This window comes from Bos grunniens, chromosome 11 (assembly GCF_055505025.1).
Source record: "Bos grunniens cultivar Pamir isolate PY7600 chromosome 11, Bosgru_T2T1.0, whole genome shotgun sequence".
Taxonomy (NCBI): Eukaryota; Metazoa; Chordata; class Mammalia; order Artiodactyla; family Bovidae; genus Bos; species Bos grunniens.
Genome location: NC_141175.1, coordinates 98287722 through 98306094, shown reverse-complemented (window position 1 = coordinate 98306094; position 18373 = coordinate 98287722). Strand labels below are relative to the sequence as shown.

The 18373-nt window shown below is 51.5% G+C and overlaps 1 protein-coding gene across 3 annotated transcripts in view; it reads right to left on the bottom strand.

Annotated features, from left to right (window-relative positions):
• Positions 1-2070: 2070 nt before the first annotated feature.
• The window catches only part of TGFBRAP1 (transforming growth factor beta receptor associated protein 1), a 33933-nt gene continuing 17630 nt past the window's right edge, over positions 2071-18373 (bottom strand). For 2 of the 3 annotated variants that reach the window (XM_086327762.1, XM_086327763.1), the window contains 8 exons: positions 15188-15270; positions 13879-14220; positions 11909-11966; positions 10132-10275; positions 9051-9194; positions 8101-8260; positions 6446-6879; positions 2071-4606 (listed from right to left, as the gene is read on the bottom strand). In XM_086327762.1, coding sequence (XP_086183888.1) covers positions 4430-4606; positions 6446-6879; positions 8101-8260; positions 9051-9194; positions 10132-10275; positions 11909-11966; positions 13879-14220; positions 15188-15270 — 1542 coding nt within the window. In that variant the 3' untranslated portion in view covers positions 2071-4429. Of the gene's footprint in view, positions 4607-6445; positions 6880-8100; positions 8261-9050; positions 9195-10131; positions 10276-11908; positions 11967-13411; positions 13540-13878; positions 14221-15187; positions 15271-18373 lie in introns of those variants that run through there. The other variant, XR_015137347.1, reaches the window with a different exon arrangement.

Here is an 18373-nt window from a genome sequence, read left to right as displayed (position 1 = left end):
CCGATGGGAGCAGAAAGAACTCGTCCGAATGGAAATGAGGTGTGACTGGAATGCTACCTTCTGCATCAGGAATCCGAGGATGCTGATACACCAGCTCAGGCTGGATGTGTCCAGGTAAACTCCTAACGACCCCCAAGGCTGGGGTGGTAAGGATGATTCCTTTCCCGGGATCCACGTGGTCCAGCTCCCCTGGCTCCCTCCTGCTGCCTCTGGTCTGGCAGCCGCTGTCCCTTCACCAACTATCCCAGCTGGAAAAAAAATAGCCAACCTCGTTTTCAGAAGCATGTTTGAAAAGACAGGTTTGCTGCTCCTTATGAAGTGTCCTCTGGGGACTCGTTTCTCATTTCCTCCCTCATTGAAATGCTGCCATCGTCTCCCCTCCTGACGGTGTTTGGCTGCGGTGTCATGACGACTTCAAATGTTTTATTAAACCGTGAAGAGAGGGTCAGGCACCTCTCCATAAAAGACAAACAGGACTGAATAATTTTAGAAATGCACATGGAAAAGTGCAAAGCCCTAATTTGCTTTCAAGGCGTGCAGAGAGGTAAGGGAGAAAGTGTGGGAGGCAGGAGGCTCTGACTCCCCAAGGCTGCCACCGGCTCGGATTTGCGGGCCCTCCCAGGAATTAGGTGGTCCAGGCTGCTGGGAAGTGCTCCCGGGGAGCAGGCAGCTGAGGTGCATCCGCTCAGGCCACACTCAGTGTGGTCACTCGTGGGGTCTCCCTTGCTCTCTTAGGGTGATATTCCACCCAACTTTTGTCCACCAGTGTCTAAATCTCCATTATACCTTTGTAAAATCTCCATTATACCCTCTCCTGCCCTCAGATCCTTTTCACTGTTTGGCCCCCTTCTCCGTTTTCCTTGAGTCTTCCCTTCTCAAATGATGCAATAAGCAGGTATAGGCAGGTTCTTAACTAGACACAAGGTGATGCTATACTTTAAAGGTTAGATTTAGATTATGTAAGAGAATGGCGTACTTGCCATCCTTATGAATGAATGTTCCCTAGGTTTAAGACAAGTTTTAAAAATAATACCTACTGATTTTTTAAAAAAAATATTATAGAGGTAATTTTCTCCTTGTAGAATGAAACCTCTTTTTTACCCAAAGTTGAAGATTCTCTAGTTTAAAAAAATTACATTAAAAGTAGATTTTTGTGTGTGCAAAATTTAGATTATACTCTTCCACAACTTGGGCTTCCATGGTGGCTTAGTGGTAAAGAATCTGCCTGCCAATGCAGGAGACACAGGTTCTATCCCTGGGTCTGATAGTTCCCATGGAGAAAGAAATGGCAATCCACTCCAGTATTCTTCCCTGGGTAATCCCACGGACAGAGGAGCCTGGTGGGCCACAGTCCATGGGGTTGCAAAGAGTCAGACACTACTTAACGACCACACAACAACTTCAACAGCACTGTATTGAAAAAGAATCTAGAATATGGTGAATATTCATTGGAAGGATTGGTGCCGAAGCTGAAGCTCCAATACTTTGGCCACCTGATGTGAACAGCCAACTCACTGGAAAAGACCCTGATGCTGGGAAAGATTGAGGGCAGGAGAAGTGGGTGACAGAGGATGAGACTGTGATGGACATAATTAGAGCAAACGCTGGAAGATAGTTAAGGACAGGGAAGCCTGGTGTGTTGTAGTCCTGGGGGTGGCAAAGAGCTGGACACGACTTGGCGACCACGCACACACAAACATCCCCGGAATATATTCAGGGCCAGAAACCGAAGGGCAGAAAGTTTCTTTAGGAGCATCTGGCTAAAGGTGACCTGTCAGAGAAGTAACCAGAAATCTCCTTTGTTGAACTGTGCAGGGCAGGATGAATCCAAAGGCCTTAAGGTGTCCAGGAGCACCTAAAGACTTCACAGGAGACAGAAGTGCATCGCTTACAATTCAGTGAAGTAACACCTAAGGATTTGCAAGGAGGCCAACACAAGTCCTTAATGGAGCTGGGAGGGGCCACCAGGGCTGAGGACTAAGTTCTAGGACCCCCTTAGGCTGGATGACCTGGGGGTGGAAGCCATCCTCTCACCAAGACAACTTTTATTTAAAAAAACAACTACAGGAGGAACAAAGAATTAAAAGGATTTTTAATAAAATCAACAAGTTTACATTTGTACATCTTGTGTATTTCGGACCCATCCAGGGGTTAAAGGGTAAAGGGCCAGGTCTCCATAGGAGGGCGAGCAGGAAGCCCAGGCCACCCTGGCTGTGTGATGGGCAGGGACTTGAGGGCGGGACCCAAGGCCCCCGGATCCCCTTCAAGCACACCCCGGGTCCTTCTAGCTCGGAGCGCAGGCCCAAGGCTCCATAGCCCACTCGACCCTCCCACAGGGATGCTTGATAAGCTACAGCAGATTAACAGCTCATGAAATTGAAGTCTTGCCCAGAGAATATTAATGTCAGCTGTGTCCACTTCATGCTGTTTTAACTAGGTAGGTGACACCAAACTGACCCAGGGAGGAAAGGAACGAGTGACGGTTCTAATTCCTCTAATCAACGGTACGATCACAAAAGAGCAGGCCTCTGGAAAGAACCATGAACTTCTAAAAATATAATTTGAGAAAGGGGCCTGGTCAGTGGGGGTGCTGATTAGAGAGGCAAGGTTTTTACAATTCAGCACAGGGTCACAGAATCCTGCTGCATTTGAGGGCTCAGTAGAGATAGAAAACTGTTCAACTTTAGTTCCATTATTCTAAAGGATAACAAACGCCAAAATATCAATCAAAGTGTGAAGCAAAGAAAGACCTGTGCCCCCGAGTTAGGAACCAGGAGGCTTTTCCAGGATTGTCCCCATCTCGTGGAGAGAAACAGTGCCTTCAGAATTGCAGAATTCCAAGTCCTAGCTGCTCGTTCTCTGAGGAATAAACCCAAACTCACAAGCTGTAAGGATAACGTCCCCAGGAACATGACCATGCCTTCACAGCCACCTGCAGGGCAAGACTCGTGACTCGGCTTTGATTGCCAGTATTGCACACAGCACACAGCCGAGCTGCAAGAATTTCTTCACCGTTGACTCTATAGAGATTGAGACACAGCTGGGAGGGTGAGTGGGTGCCTGTGCTTCCCGGCCCCTTCGAATCACAAAAGGGACGAGCACACGGACGGTTATTAGTACAGATCCTTTCTAAGGTGGGTGAGCTCTACACCTGGTCCGTAAGGCCTGGGCTGAGGACACAGGCCAGGTCTGGGGGTCTTCCCGTCACACACACAGGCTGATGCGTATCTGCCAAGCTTCATGGTAGGGGTCACGGCATCTTTCTTCTTAGTCCCTGATGGTCAGTCAGTCATCAGCAGGACGAAATTCAGAGGAGGGCAGTGAAGTAACCACAGAGTCAGCTTCCCCGAGATGCTGGACAGAGAGGCAAGAGTGGATGCGGGCCTGCGATGCCGAGGTTGTGGGAGACTTCTGTGTGTCTGGGAAGCCGCAGCACAGGCGTGTAAAGTGCTGGGAGGTAAGGCAGCCTGCCTGGGCTTCCTTGTGGGGCAGCACTCCCCCGGGAAGGGTGACGACCCCAGTGCAGGAGGAGCTGTCACCCACAGCCCAGCCCACCCAGCGTGGAGGCGACCATCAGCAGCCCCAGCAAACACACCCGGCTTGTGCTCATACCTTTCCCTTTTAATTTCCCAAGTGATCAAGGGCGGATATGTTTTCATAAGGAAAACCGTCCCTAGTGAACATGATGGGTGAATTTCCAAACTAGAGAAAAACCACGAAGAGGACAGAACTTCAAATAAAAGGTTCTGCTCGACCATGTGAATCGTGGAGTTTCAAACCAGCAGGCCACACGCCGTGGGTTCCCACCCCCGCCGATGACTCCAGACCCGAGAGCAGCTCTTCCAGGCGCGTCCAAGGCTTCTCGGAGCCTCATTCTCCAGACAGCCAGAAGGGAACGAATTTACCCCAAAAGGAAGGGTGGGGCACCCAGGCAGATCTTTTGGGGGCTGGGAGCCAGATGGGAAGTGGAAAGAACAAAAATTCCTCCCCAAGGTCAACAGTCCTGCAGGGCAGAGGCAGAGCCCGGGTGTGGCCGGTGGGCGGACAATCAGGATGAAGAGCTGGGTTCTCCAGCCACTCACCGACCAGGACGAGATCACCGCTGTTACCCTGGAGCAGACGATTCCAGTGTGGACACGCGTCTACAGATCAGGGCGAGGGGTGGGGGTCTGACTTGCTTGGGCTGTACAGGAAGGCTCACTTCCTCAGGGAACAGACATCTGTTATGGGCGGCGAGGTCCCTGGACGCGGAAACCTGGCATGTTTCTATTGGAGGGACTGTCCATTTCCATCCGAGGCAGGGGGCTGGCCCCAGCCTGTTTTCCATGGACCGAATTCCCCCAGCACTCAGGGACGGCCGACAGAGCACAGTCACAGCCTCCCATCTGCGCACCCGGCAGGCTAGCTGAGGACCCAAGGCCCTGCCTCTTCAAGTCCGAGCCCCGGCGCTGGGGGAGCTGGGCTCTGTGTGTCTGCTGGCCGCGCAGTGGGTGTGGACGAGACCACCGTTGGGGTACCTAACGAACACAGGCTCGAGGAAGGGGTTTTGGCACATCTGGCAAAGCTTTTTGTCTGAGAGTCGAACGGAGCTTCCTTTCAGCTTCATCTGCAGAAAGAAAAGATGGAGATGTCTGTGACCAGTTTTCAGAGCTGACGAGCATCGCCCCCTGGGTAGTTATTAAAGTCATCCCTGGTGGGGACAGCTTGAACATCAAATTCTGGAAACAGAATCTCAGCAGTGAAAATAAACAAAACTATCCTCAGGAACTAGAAAAATCAAAAAAGCTACAAAACTGCCTTCTTATTTTTCAAAAGTAATTGCTTCCTCTCTGGTTGAGGCATTGTTCACCAAGATCCTCTCTCAAACGTTCTCTGAGCCCTGATGCTTTCAAAAAGGTCATTATGCAGTCATGGGGCGTTAGCGCTGACGAGGCCAAGAAAGTCATCTAATTCCTGCTACCCCTGTCTGCACACCAGAAAAGTGAGGCCAGATAAGAGACACGGTCCAAGCCACGTGGTCTATCCATAGCACATTCATGACCTGTCCCAGGACACTTAATTTCCTTTCTTTAAAGGTAATTAACGAAACTAACTAACACAACTTTATCATTTCCTATCTGAAACACAGGACTTGAGTTCTGTAAGTTAAAAGCCTTTCTGCACAATTCACGTGAGTAAACCCAGCAAGTCAGCCTGTTGGTGGCTTGGGGAATCACCATATTTGTTAGTTTCTTTAGTCGTTCAAAAAACATTTGATGCCGTCAAGATGACACCAGCCTTGGCTCAGGAATACGGAGATCAGTAAAGGAAGCTCCTGCCCTCAGAGTACCCAAAGCCTCACAGGGGAAGGGACACCACAGGCGCGGCACTGGGTGAGCACACGGGGTGCTAGTCTGCTTAGAGGGATGGGAAGGCTTCACAAGGGAGAGAGGTTAGCCTGGGTTTCAAGGAGGCATTCACCAGGCACAAAAGGAAGAGACGGGACACAGGCAGAGGAACCGGTGGACATCAAGGCTGTCTGAATGGAACGGCAGGCCCACTGCTCCTTCCACGTGTCCTGGAAACAGTGAGATGGGCAAGGATGGGTCAGAGGAGGGAGGCCAGATCCTCCAGACCTCAGCTTCTCCACTGGCGGAGGTCAAGGATGTCTCCCCAGTGGGAGAAACCTGCAGATTCCTGCTCTGGAGGGACATCCTGCCAGCCGCAGGGCACACGCAGGGCCTCACCAGAGAGGAGCTTCTGATGAGCTGGGGCTGCTATGGACTGAATGCCTGTATCTCTCCCTACGTGGACGCCCTGACCCCCAGCGGGACGGTGTTTGGAGGCCCCATCATGGGGCCCCCATGATGGCTGCAGGGCCCTTAGAGGAGACTGGTGCCCACGCCTGGCCATGTGCACATAGCAAGGATGGGGCCTCCCAAACACTGAATCAGTCGGCACCTTGACTCCAGGCTTCCAGCCTCCAGACAGGGAGAACTGTTTGTGAGTCATCTGAGCCCCTGGCCTGTGGGGTTCGCTCTTATCTGTTACAGCAGCCCTGGAGGATGGAGACAGGATGAAGAATGGGGCTCTGAACCGGCCTGTGGTCCACATCTGGCTCCTGTGTGCTCTCTGTGACACCCCACGTCCCTGCTCCCCCTTCTGTGAAAGGGGACAGTAACAGCCAATTCTGCACGGATGTGCTGGGTGGACGGAGTGCCACCATGACCTGCGGTGTGGACTGGGGCCTGGCCACAACCTCCCTCTGCTCTCCTGATCGCTGGCGTCTGCAGGGCAGGAGACTGCCCCAACCTCACCACTGCCAGCCTGGCTCCCACAGCTGTGTCTGTGTAAGTAACCCACACATGCCCTGTGTCGAAGTCATAGAGAAGAAAACAGACCAAGACTGTTTTTCCAGGGTTAACATCAACGTTAAACGTCTCACCCAGGAGGGCCGAGCTCTCACCTTGTCATATTTGTAGATGAGGTTTTCAGATCTGGCCAGGCCCACAGCCACCTGCGTGGTCCTCCGGGCATGGATGCTGTCCCGCATGGCACCCATCAGGAACGGGCAGAGCAGCTGCACTGACCACGTGCCCGGCAGTAGCTGCAGCACCTGGGCTGCGTCGAACTCCACGGCGTGGCGGTTCAGCAGGTCCACGGCAGCCACGGTCCGCGCGGGCGCGGCAGGGCCAGGGCCCAGGTAGACAGCCAGGAGCAGGTGGAAGAGCCGCTGGCGGTAGGGTGGGTCGCGGCCCTCAGAGCGCCACAGGCAGTAGTCCTCTGCTGCCGGGAAGTCCGCCAGCTCGTGGACCAGGATGCGCAATGCCTCCTCGTGCTGCTCCAGCTTCCCGTGCAGGATGGCGCTCTCCAGGGGCAGCCTGGCGCCTCGGGTCCTGTCTGCGGGGTGGGACCTGCCAGTGAGGGACTGAAGTGCCCGTGCCAGGCGGGGGACGTCCAGCCGTGCACCTGCCTGCCAGCACTGTGAGCTTAAGAGAGCCCAAAGCAACTCTGGCTACATGGAAACCCCGAGACGCCACCACCCAGGCTGCCTGTGCTCAGCTGCTCAGTCGTCCAACTCTTTTGCGACCCCATAGACTGTAGCCCACCAGGCTTCTCTGTTCATGGGATTTCCTGGGCATGAATTCTAGAATGGGTTGCCATTTCCTCCTCCAGGGGATCTTTCTGACCCAGGGGTCAAACCTGTGTCTCCTGCAGTGGCAGGCAGATTCTTTACTGCTGAGCCACTGAGAAGTCCCCCAGGATGCCCAGACACCCCTAAACACCACCACTCTGGCTACCTGGACACCGCCTTGGGTAACAGAGTTTGGGGGTGTCTAGGTACAGGAGGACTGCCAGGTGCCTTGGGACAAAGTTCTTCATGGGAACATCATTCAGGCCTGAGTCATGTGCTTCTTTCTGGCCATGAGGTCAGTGTCAGTGAATCAACAATATACACTAAATAAAGTATTTTCAACAGAATGCACATAAACAAGGTTATGTATGGATGGAAACGTGGCCAGTGGTTTGCCAGGCGTGATGGTGTAGTGCCTGTGAGTTCAATTGTGGGGTCCATACAGGACACACCTCCCATGAACCATGAGAAAGGATTGGGAGTTAAATGCTGCTAAAGAGAAGTATTTTAACCCAGTAAGGACAACTTGGAAATCCCATGGTGCCCATAGAGCAGGAGACAGTTCACTCTGCCAGACAACACGGACACTGCGGTCCCTGCCCTGGAGGAAGTGAAAACTGGACCCCCTCCAGGAAGGATGCCTTCCTCCCAGCCTGGAGTGGCTGAGCGGGCTGCTGGGGGTAGTGCCAGCCAGCAAAGTCATGGTCACAGCCAGAGCCTCAGAAGGAACTGATCAGAGTGCTTCAAAGCCGAGTGAGCAAGTTCAAAGCAGCTCTGCTCAGTGAATGCACAGACCTCCCAGCACCCTGGGCAGCCTCTGGGTCATTGGCTAAAGGGCCTATCTGTGGCCAGAGGGCAGAGGACAGATGGGAGGCATCCCTGGCCTCCGGGAGGCTGACTCGGTGCCACAGAGGCTCACAGACCGCCGCCTTGTCCCCCCTGCACCCTGTGACATTTATCCACAGAGGCTACGTGGGTCCACTCACCCATCAGAAAGTGGACTCGGTAGAGATCAGATTCCTGGAGCAGGCGTCGCAGCTTCGCCTGCGTCTCAGTCACTTCTGCATCCTTGTCGGGGGTGCAGGGCCTCTGCTGCAGCACCTCGTCCAGGTAGAGGACAGCCAGGTGCGTATGGTACTCCTCCTTCTGCAGGATAGGGGTGAGCAGACGGGCAGCATGTGCAGGGGGCCGGGAGACCACCCCACCCCCGCCCCTGACGACATGTGCAGGAGCCCAGAGACCGCCCCACCCCCGGCCCCGGATGGCATGTGTGGGAGCCCAGATGTGTGATGTGAGCAGGGGCTCCAGGTCAACAGAATGCAAGTACTGGAGAGAAAGCTTTCAGAAAGCATGATGGAGGACCTGAATATAAACTTTTTGGGAGACTGCCCTGGGGTCCGGTGGTCAAGCCTTCACCTTCCAATGCAGGGGACGCAGGTTTGATCCCTAGTCGGGGAGCTAGGATCCCACATGCTGGGGGGCAACTAAGCCCACAGGAAAGAGCCCACATGCCACAAGGAAGATGCCACGTGCCACAACTGAGACCCAATGCAGCCGAATAAATAATAAGCAGAATGAAACAGAATCTAGGGGAAAGTATCTCATTCTGAGAAGTAAGGGCCACAGGATTTAGGTAAGGCCCACAAGATTTAGCTGCCTCCAAAGAAAGGAAGCTTCACTCACTTCCTTTAAGAATAATAACAAGGAAGAAAAACAAAGAAGAAAAATGAAAGTGGACGGGACAAGAGGTGGAGGGTGAAAACAAGCCACCTGGGCCTCCGGTCTCTTTCACAAATGTCTGGTTCCCTCTCTGACCTCCCGCAAGTACAGATTGAGCGCCAGGAACATAAGACGTTCAGTTAGACCCACTGGCCAAGTTCAGGTCCCCATGGGGCCCCAGCAAACCCATGATATTGGCCTGAGAGCCGGGCCTCACCTGCAGTCTCCTTTCTGTGACGAGATGCTCCAGGTACTTAACCAGGGCTTGAGGGTATTTCTTAAGGCAACTGATGATATCATCTGGGTTAAAACCACTCTGCTGTTCATCTAGTGGTCTCTTGGTGAAAACCTGAACTCCGACCTGAAAGAAAAGTAGCCATTTGGTCAGCGTGCTTTTCAAAGACCCCATCTTATCTTTATTGTGAGCGCTGCATGCTTTGGGTAAAAGCACTGTCAAAATCGTGATGATTCAGAAAACCAGAGCAGTGTGGAGTGCTGACAGAGACAGGAAATGACCCAGAGCTCCAGCTGGGCCTTCTAAAAAAGCTGGGGGTGGACTTCCCTGGCGGTCTAGTGGTTAAGGCTTCGCCTTTCAAGGCAGGGCGTACAGGTTCAATTCCTGGCCAGGGAGTGAAGATCCCACACACCTCAGGGGCAAAAGACCCCAAACATAAGACAGAAGCAATACTGTAACAAATTCAATGAAGACTGTGAAAGAGGTTCACATAAAAAAAAAAAAAAAAAAAATCTTAAAAATAAATAAGTAAAAGGCTTGGAAACTAAGGAATCACACATTTATAGATAGCAGGTTTCCACAATCTGTGAAACGACAGCTTTGTTACACTCAGATCAAGCGAAAGAAGGACGGTCACTTATGGTAAGTGAAAGAAGATATAAGCGGCTGAAGATTCAGTCAACTTGGTTCTCCAGACACCCAGACAAACTGTGTGCATGACCCGAGAGGGACCCCAGCATCTCCAGGCCGCCTCCCGACAGTCGATTGGAGCTCGTAGTGCAACACTATCTTCCAAGAAATGCTACAGAGGTGGTGGGGGTCAGGGGGAGCATGTCCCTGGACTTACACATGCACGCTCCATCACACACACACACACACACACACACACACACACACACACACTCCACAACCCCAAAACACAGCATAGCTCTGATGAGCATGGACTCCGAGTTCTATGAGCCAGGACCCAAGTCTCAGTTCCACCATGTGACCAGCCTGGAGATGCTTCCCCAGCCCATCTAAACACACCGCCCGCCTGCAAAGGCACTGCTGAAGCACAAACCTCCTGACTTCTCTGCAGGACCCAGTCGGCATGCCGCCACACGAGGTCGGGGTCAGTGCTGTAGGTGAGGAAGTCCACGATGTACTCGTACAGGTCTGATCTCGTGGAGTCCTGAATGTCCCCGTTCACGATGCTCACCCAGAGCTGGAGAGGGGGAGCCGGGACAGGTGGGATGGAAGGACACAGACAGCTTAGAACTAGCTTAGAGAGGATGTGCATGTGCTTACTTGGCCTTGATATATTTCAGAGTGGTAACACAAACTTTAAAGGCTTAAGTCCATCTTAATTTTTTTCTAATAGATGAAAAAAATACAGAGAACATGGCCTAAGAAATCAAGAACATAAAGCATCAAGTTCTCTTTCTTTTCTTTCTCGTGAGATCTCAGTAATACAAATAGTAAATATAAAATATGGGGAGATGTGGATGCATTATAAAATGTTTTTCCTGAAATAAAATAATCATTGACAGTGTTTGGACAGAGAAGAAATTCACCTGCACCCATCAGCTAGGCGTTTCCACCTTCTCCATCATAGGAATTCCTGATTTTGAAGCCCCTTTTGGGCTGTCATACTCAGATGTGCTTTCTAACACTTCAGTGACCCTGTGCCCTGGTGTTCCCACCCCCGTGGGCACGAGGCTCAGGGTAGATTCTCATAATAAAGGCCTTTGCTATTTCACTCAGGCACTTCCCTGCCGTGAAGATGGAATCTTACTTTGAGACTCAGAATGAATTGGCATCACGAGGGGTGGAAGAGATGGGCGCTGCCTGGGAGCCTGTCTTGCATCATCCCTGTGCCGCAGACCTCACCCACCTGTCCACACTGACCTTTGAACCACACTCCCAGAAAGAAGCCCAAGAAACAGGTGGGCAGTGTAAATGCTGCAATTTTGATACCAGTGTACAAATGTTTTCTATATTACTAATTTCTTCAGTGCTGAATTCCCTAAACCCAACTACTCACACAATCATTGAAATGTGTCATTAAAAAAATTCTGCCATAGATGGAGATTTATTCCTAATTACTTCAGTTTTATAAATTCCTCTCTATGCAGCTCTGCTGTTATTAATACATTTAAAGCAAACCATAATTCTTACAACTTGGTGTTTAAAAAAATGAAAATGCTATCTTAGACTCCCAAATCTGCTCTTAAATTTTTTTTTTACCTATTCCACAATCACATTATCGTGATAGTTTCTCAAAGCAGGCAGGTATGTTTGATGAGTTTGTGAGCACTGCTGGTGTTCCCAGCCGCTCACAAAAGACGTAAGAGACAGGCCGAGACATCTGAGCACAGAACCCCTGCCAAGGCCCGGAGCACTGGCTCAGACCCCAGCTCCCCCCTGACCAGTGGTGTCCCACGGGCAAGCGACTGGCCTTAATCAGCTTTGGTTTTGTCGCAGATGATGGATAACTCAGTTGCCTACAAAACTTGCTGTCATTAATGGTAGAAATTACAAACTACTACTCACAGTCTCAATTTCTGATAAGGCAATGATGTCGCAGGCCTGGTGGCTCAGTATGAAATCCTATTTTTCTCACATTTAAAAAAACTCAGTCTTAACAATGTTCTTTAGAAAGACGGAAAGGCAAAGAAAAGAAAATCCCAGGCTGCTGTTTCTCAGGGAATTCATTTTCTTAAAAGGTGTCACTCTTGTTCTGGAAAAAGGGCTATGATCAGGCAAGAGCGGTCTCTACCAAGCTGTGATTTTTTTTTTTCAAGTAACTCAGAGTTAAACGTGGTTTTACAGCAACACCTAGAAGCCTCTGAACTCACCTGAACCGCAGCGGCATCTTGGTGGTTGTAATGGTAGAGCAGGCCCAGAGCAAAGTACCTGCAGGAAAGCACAGGGTCAGGGCACCCTCTGCTGACCACAAACTGCAGGCGGCAGCCCCACAGCGATGCCCAGCCCTCCCCCAGCCCCGCGTGTTCTATTCAACTCAGATCAGCAGCACATTTGAAGCAGCAGAAAGACCCCCACCTCTGTTTATTTACGTATCATATGAAAATGCATTCCCTATCAACTTCTGTAAAGGACCATATTCAAATCTAAGATAAGCTGAAAAGTAAAACTACAATTATACGATGGAAACTCGCATTGGGAATTGCTTTACAATTTACTTCCAATACTAGTATGATTTCCCATCTCTTGAGGGCACCATTAAAATCATCACGGGGAATTAAGACTGTTTGGAAGGGAGGCTGTGTGAGCTATTCTGGAAGGGGGGATTCTGAACTGCAAGAAAGGCCATTAGCATGCAGGCATGGCAGAGAACAGGTCACGGAGAGTCAGGGTGGCAGGGGCAGGGGGGCACCCACAGTCCTGGGCCCTGAGTTTCAATTCAGGCTTCATCACTCATGGACTGTATGACCCTGAGCAAGCAGCTCGCCCTCTGTGGCCCTTGTGTTCTCATTTCTAAGTGGACAGGATCAGTGACAACACGGAACTGCCTGGATCGAGAGCTGTTCCCACCTCCCCAGCTCTTAGGGGTGTCCCCTCCTGGTCCCCCTCCTCTCCCGGCAAGCTGCCTCAGGGACTGTCAGACTTCTCCCCTCAAAGAGCAAAGACACTACACTATCCCCTGGAACCCTTCTCTTCTCTAGGGAGATTTTAGAGAGTTACACTCTCTCGCCGGACCCTCCCGTCCCAAGTCGCAGCGTCGCTGCCACGAGAGGGCAGGGCATTGTCTGGTTCCTTCATGAATCACTCTGCTCCACAGTGCATTCTGGAAACTCAGGGAAACGGCCAAAGAAGACACCGCCTGCATGGAGACCAGTCACCAGCCCGTGATGTCCTGCATCTGAACGGGGTTTGGGTTGTGAGCCCCTGTCCCCTCAGGATTTGACGAGCACCTCGGCCATGTCACATGCTTAACAAAGGTCACGGACAGAGAATCTTACAGGGAGCACCCAACACCCCTCATTTTTAAAGAAACCCCCAGCCCAGGCCCGGAAGGCTTAGACCCCTGCCCCCAGGATGAAGCTGGTCTAGTCGGGTCATCACTGCAGACAGGCCCGAATGGTACCCGGCGGTCAGTCAGCAAGGGGATGGGTGCTGACCAGCTCATGCCTGTAATGAAGGCAGAGTTTGATCCCTTTCGCCCACAGGATCAGGAAGCCTGCCTTTCTATCTACTTATCCAGGTATCTGCCTCTCTATTCAATCTGGTCATCAGTGGCTGAAGTGAGCTATCATTTTACCAACACACATGTGGCAGCTAGCACAGGCCGATCCCATCGAGAAGGAACATGGAAAAGACAGGACGATGCGCTGACTCACAAGGCCCGTGACGGCATGTTCTGTCATTAACGAGTTAGTGTGGAGGGGCTTTCCTGGTGGCTCGGACGGTGAAGAATCTGCCTGCAGTGCAGGAGATGCGGGTTCAGTCCCTGGGTCAGGAAGATCCCCTGGAGAAGGGAATGGCAACCCACTCCAGTATTCTTGTCTGGGAAATCCCATGGACAGAGGAGCCTGGCGGGCTACAGTCCATGAGGTCGCCTAGAGATGGACCCATCTGAGTGATTGACATGGAAGCTGAGTGGTCTCTGAGACCCCTTCGTCTGGTCTGCAGACCGTGATGGGGCTGACGAACCCAAGGGTGACAGGTGGTCCCTGGAGGAAGGTGTGGGACTCAGAAGTCGCTCTGGTTCATTAGTAGCACAACAGCATCTGAAGGTAGGGGGCAGGGAAGGGCCAGGCGGGGAGCCCCTGGGGAGCATCTGGAGTGGGGATGGAAAGACACTCACTTTTTGTGCTTCTCCAGCCAGGCAGCGCTGTCAGGCAGCAGACAAAAGTTCTCAGTGACCAGCAGGTCCAGCAGGCTGTCGTGGTCGGCCTCGGCATACAGCTTGAGCAGGGCTGTGTCGATGTCCTCCTTGTAGCCGTTGGCCACCTCTGTGCTGCGGACCTCGTTCAGGTAACTCATGAGGAAGCGCTTGCATTTGGCCACCTTGTCCTGGTCACCCTGTGTCAGCTGGTTGAGGTCTGCAAACTCGTGCAGGGGCGGGTGGGAGCGGGTGAACGAGGAGGACGTGGGCAGCAGGAGTGGGTACAGGGAGATGAGCTCCCGCACGTCGAGTTGGCCGCTCCTGCAATCACAGGGGCGGAGTTTGTGAGGCATAGAGAGAGAAGGGTGCAAGCCAACCGGGAGTGGACCCCACCACTGCCCGCAGAGCCCAGCACCACGCTCCGCCAACCTCAGGCCCCACAATGGAACAGGGGGCTCGGCTGCCGAGTACATCACACCCCTAGGGCTGAGGGGGGCCATGGTCCCTGCAAGCCCGGGCAGGAAGGAAGGGCAGTGGCACTGCACCTCTGACCAAAGGCGGATTCCAAGGCTCTGTGCACACCTCCTCCTCCACGGCTTGGAAGCGCACAAAGTCTGTTCTACTTGGACATTTAGAAAACTTACTCTACAGACCACACCTTCGTGGGACATTTAAGGGCTATCATAGCAGGTGCAATTTGATCTTCTTCATGAGTGCTGAGCGAACATAAACAGCTGCTGACCCCAGAGCACACACCTGACCACCCCCTCTTGCTCCCCCCCACCAGAAGAAGGGCTGCTGGGGATGGGGTGCTGGGCCATGTAGGGAGTGGGGGTGGTGGGAGGGCCCCCATGTGCAGGATTCATGAAATACAGAAGGGACCATGGCTTCCTAAGACACTGAGTCAGAAGCACATGGTTCACAGTGTCTCTAGAACAAGAACAGTTCTCATAAATCCACCTGCTCTCTCTCTAGACTCACAGCCTTTAGTTAAAATCTCTGGAGCAAAGGGAAACCAAGCCCTCAGGGAATCCACAGGTCATCACATGCACTCTTTAGAACTGCCGTCTCCTCTCTCCGAGGACCACTCTATACGCCTCTCATCAGCCCCACCCTGAAGACACACGACAGTGACCCCTGGGCTAAGGGGGGCGGGGGCCTCCCCACTCCTCCCAGGGCACTGCCGCTACACGACTCTCCCGTCACAGCATTCCAGTGACGACGGAGGTCCAACCGCAGACCCGACCGCAGGGACACAGGAGGGCTCGCTGCCAACTCCTCGAGTTACCTGAAGAGTTCTTTAGCCTCCAGGAACTGGAGCTGTGCAAACTGTATGAAGCCCGCCTGCAGCAGGATCCGCCGGTACATGACCTGCAGGGGACACAGGCGGCGTCGCTCAGACCAGCTGGAGTCACTCACCAAGAGAGGGAAACTGAGGTCCTGGTCACAACCCAGACTACACGTTAATTATTACAGGGAATCCTGAAGTTATATGGTAAGGAAGAAACAAGGTTTATTCGAAACTATTCTCAACATGTTAGTACACACACATATATGTCAATCCACCCCTTGTTCCCGAGATCAAGTTGTTCTCTGAATAATCATTGCTCCTTCTTCTTCATGATTTCCCATCCATCCTGGTCTGTATCACAAAGAGTCACTAACATACTTTGGGCTTCCCTGGTGGCTCTGTGGTAAAGCATCCACCTGCAGAGTAGGAGACACAGGTTTGATCCCTGAGTCGGGAGGATCCCCTGGAGAAGGGAATGGCAACCCGCTCTTACTATTCTTGCTGGAGAATCCCATGGTCAGGGTAGCCTGGTGGGCTACAGTCCATGGGGTCACAAAGAGTCGGACACGACTGAGTGACAAACACTTTCACTTTTTCCCACTGGTCCGTATTCCTCCTCCCACCCTCCCTGGCTTTCTTGATCGCTGCTACCTCGAGTGCTCAGATGGATGTCAACAAGGCCAGTGTTCTCGGCAGCCTAGAAGCTGCCCATCCCTCTTCACTCTTGCGGAACTCTCTTCACAGCGGCATTTCCGAGCATCCCTCAGAGCACGGGGTCCATCTCATTTAAGGATAGACCAATAAGCAGGCTTTCCTGCTGAAGCTGGGGAGATGCTGCGCCTTCCGTCCCCTCCCCCACTGGTGATGCACAGCCACGCCCACAAGTCAGTCTGAGGATTCCTGCAGTACAAGCACCGCTTATCTTTGTCTCATCTGGTCCTACCCAGATTTCTTGGACTGTGGAGCCCCTGGTTCTGGAAACTCCCAGGAATAGCGGCACACTCAAGGAAGATGCCCTGAGTCCCTTCCTCATTCACCTGAAACTATCACCCTGTTGTTCGTCAGCGATTCTCCAATACAAAATCAAAAATTCAAAAGAAAAAATAAGATGCCCTGTGGTGTCTTCAATTCCACCGCGACCCTGTCACTGCCCGGCTGATTAGCTGTGAGGTGTGTCCACCTTTGTCTGAAAGGCTCTGTGGAGCCGTCTCTGCTGTGTCCTCCCTGGCTCCAGCACCTCAGCTCACGCCTGCACCTCCTCACAACTGAAGACTCCAGTCACGTTTAGATCCCTCCCCCTTCCAGAACACCCTGCTGCTCAAGCAGCTATCAGTTCCTTGAAGCCACTCCACGATTCACCTTAGCATCCTCACATCCTGGCATGGTACCTGCTGTTTTGTAATCACCTACTGACCTGATCAGTTTTTATGAAACTCCACTTTGAGGACCCCCCTGGTGGTCCAGTGGTTAAGAAGCCACCTTGCCATGCAGGGCACGTGGGTTGGATCCCTGGTCAGCGAGCTAAGACCCCACAGGCGGCAAAGCAACTAAGTCCGTGTGCCACAGCTACTGAGCTTGAGCTCAGAAGCCAGGGAACCACAACTACTGAAGCCCACACGCCTGGAGCCAGTGCTCCACAGGAGAAACCACGGCAATGAGAAGCCTGCACACCCCAGCTAGAGAGCATCCCCTGCTTGGCGGACTAGAGAAAGCCCATGCACAGCAACAAAGACCCAGCACGGCCAAAGATAAATAAATAGAGCAATCTTTATAAAACAAAAGTCCAGGAGCTGACTGTGGCTCAGATCATGAACTCCTTATTGCCAAATTCAGACTTAAATTGAAGAAAGTAGGGAAAACCACTAGACCATTCAGGTATGACCTAAATCAAATCCCTTACGATTATACAGTAGAAGTGAGAAATAGATTTAAGGGACTAGATCTGATAGACAGAGTGCCTGATGAACTATGGATGGAGGTTCGTGACACTGTACAGGAGACAGGGATCAAGATGATGCCCATGGAAAAGAAATGCAAAAAGCAAAATGGCTGTCTGAGGAGGCCTTACAAATAGCTGGGAAAAGAAGAGAAGCGAAAAGCAAAGGAGAAAAGGAAAGATATAAGCATCTGAATGTAGAGTTCCAAAGAATAGCAAGAAGAGATAAGAAAGCCTTCCCCAGTGATCAATGCAAAGAAATAGAAGAAAACAACAGAATGGGAAAGACTAGAGATCTCTTCAAGAAAATTAGAGATATCAAGGGAACATTTCATGCAAAGATGGGCTCAATAAAGGACAGAAATGGTATGGACCTAACAGAAACAGAAGATATTAAGAAGAGGTGGTAAGAATACACAGAAGAACTGTACAAAAAAGATCTTCACGACCAAAACAATCATGATGGTGTGATCACTCACTTAGAGCCAGACATCCTGGAATGTGAAGTCAAGTGGGCCTTAGAAAGCATCACTACGAACAAAGCTAGTGGAGGTGATAGAATTCCAGTTGAGCTATTTCAAATCTTGAAAGATGATGCTGTGAAAGTGCTCAATATGCCAGCAAATTTGGAAAACTCAGCAGTGGCCACAGGACTGGAAAAGATCTCTGAAAAAACTCTGAAAAAGTTTTCATTCCAATCCCAAAGAAAGGCAGTGCCAAAGAATGCTCAAACTACCACACAATTGCACTCATCTCACACGCTAGTAAAGTAATGCTCAAAATTCTCCAAGTCAGGCTTTAACGCTATGTGAACCGTGAACTTCCAGATGTTCAAGCTGGTTTTAGAAAAGGCAGAGGAACCAGAGATCAAATTGCCAACATCCGCTGGATCATCGAAAAAGCAAGAGAAACATCTATTTCTGCTTTATTGACTATGCCAAAGCCTTTGACTGTGTGAATCACAATAAACTGTGGAAAATTCTGAAAGAGATGGGAATACCTGACCACCAGACCTGCCTCTTGAGAAACCTGTAAGCAGGTCAGGAAGCAACAGGTAGAACTGGACATGGAACAACAGACTGGTTCCAAATAGGAAAAGGAGTACATCAAGGCTGTATATTGTCACCCTGCTTATTTAACTTCTATGCAGAGTACATCATGAGAAATGCTGGGCTGGAAGAAGCACAAGCTGGAATCAAGATTGCTGGGAGAAATATCAATAACCTCAGATATGCAGATGACACCAC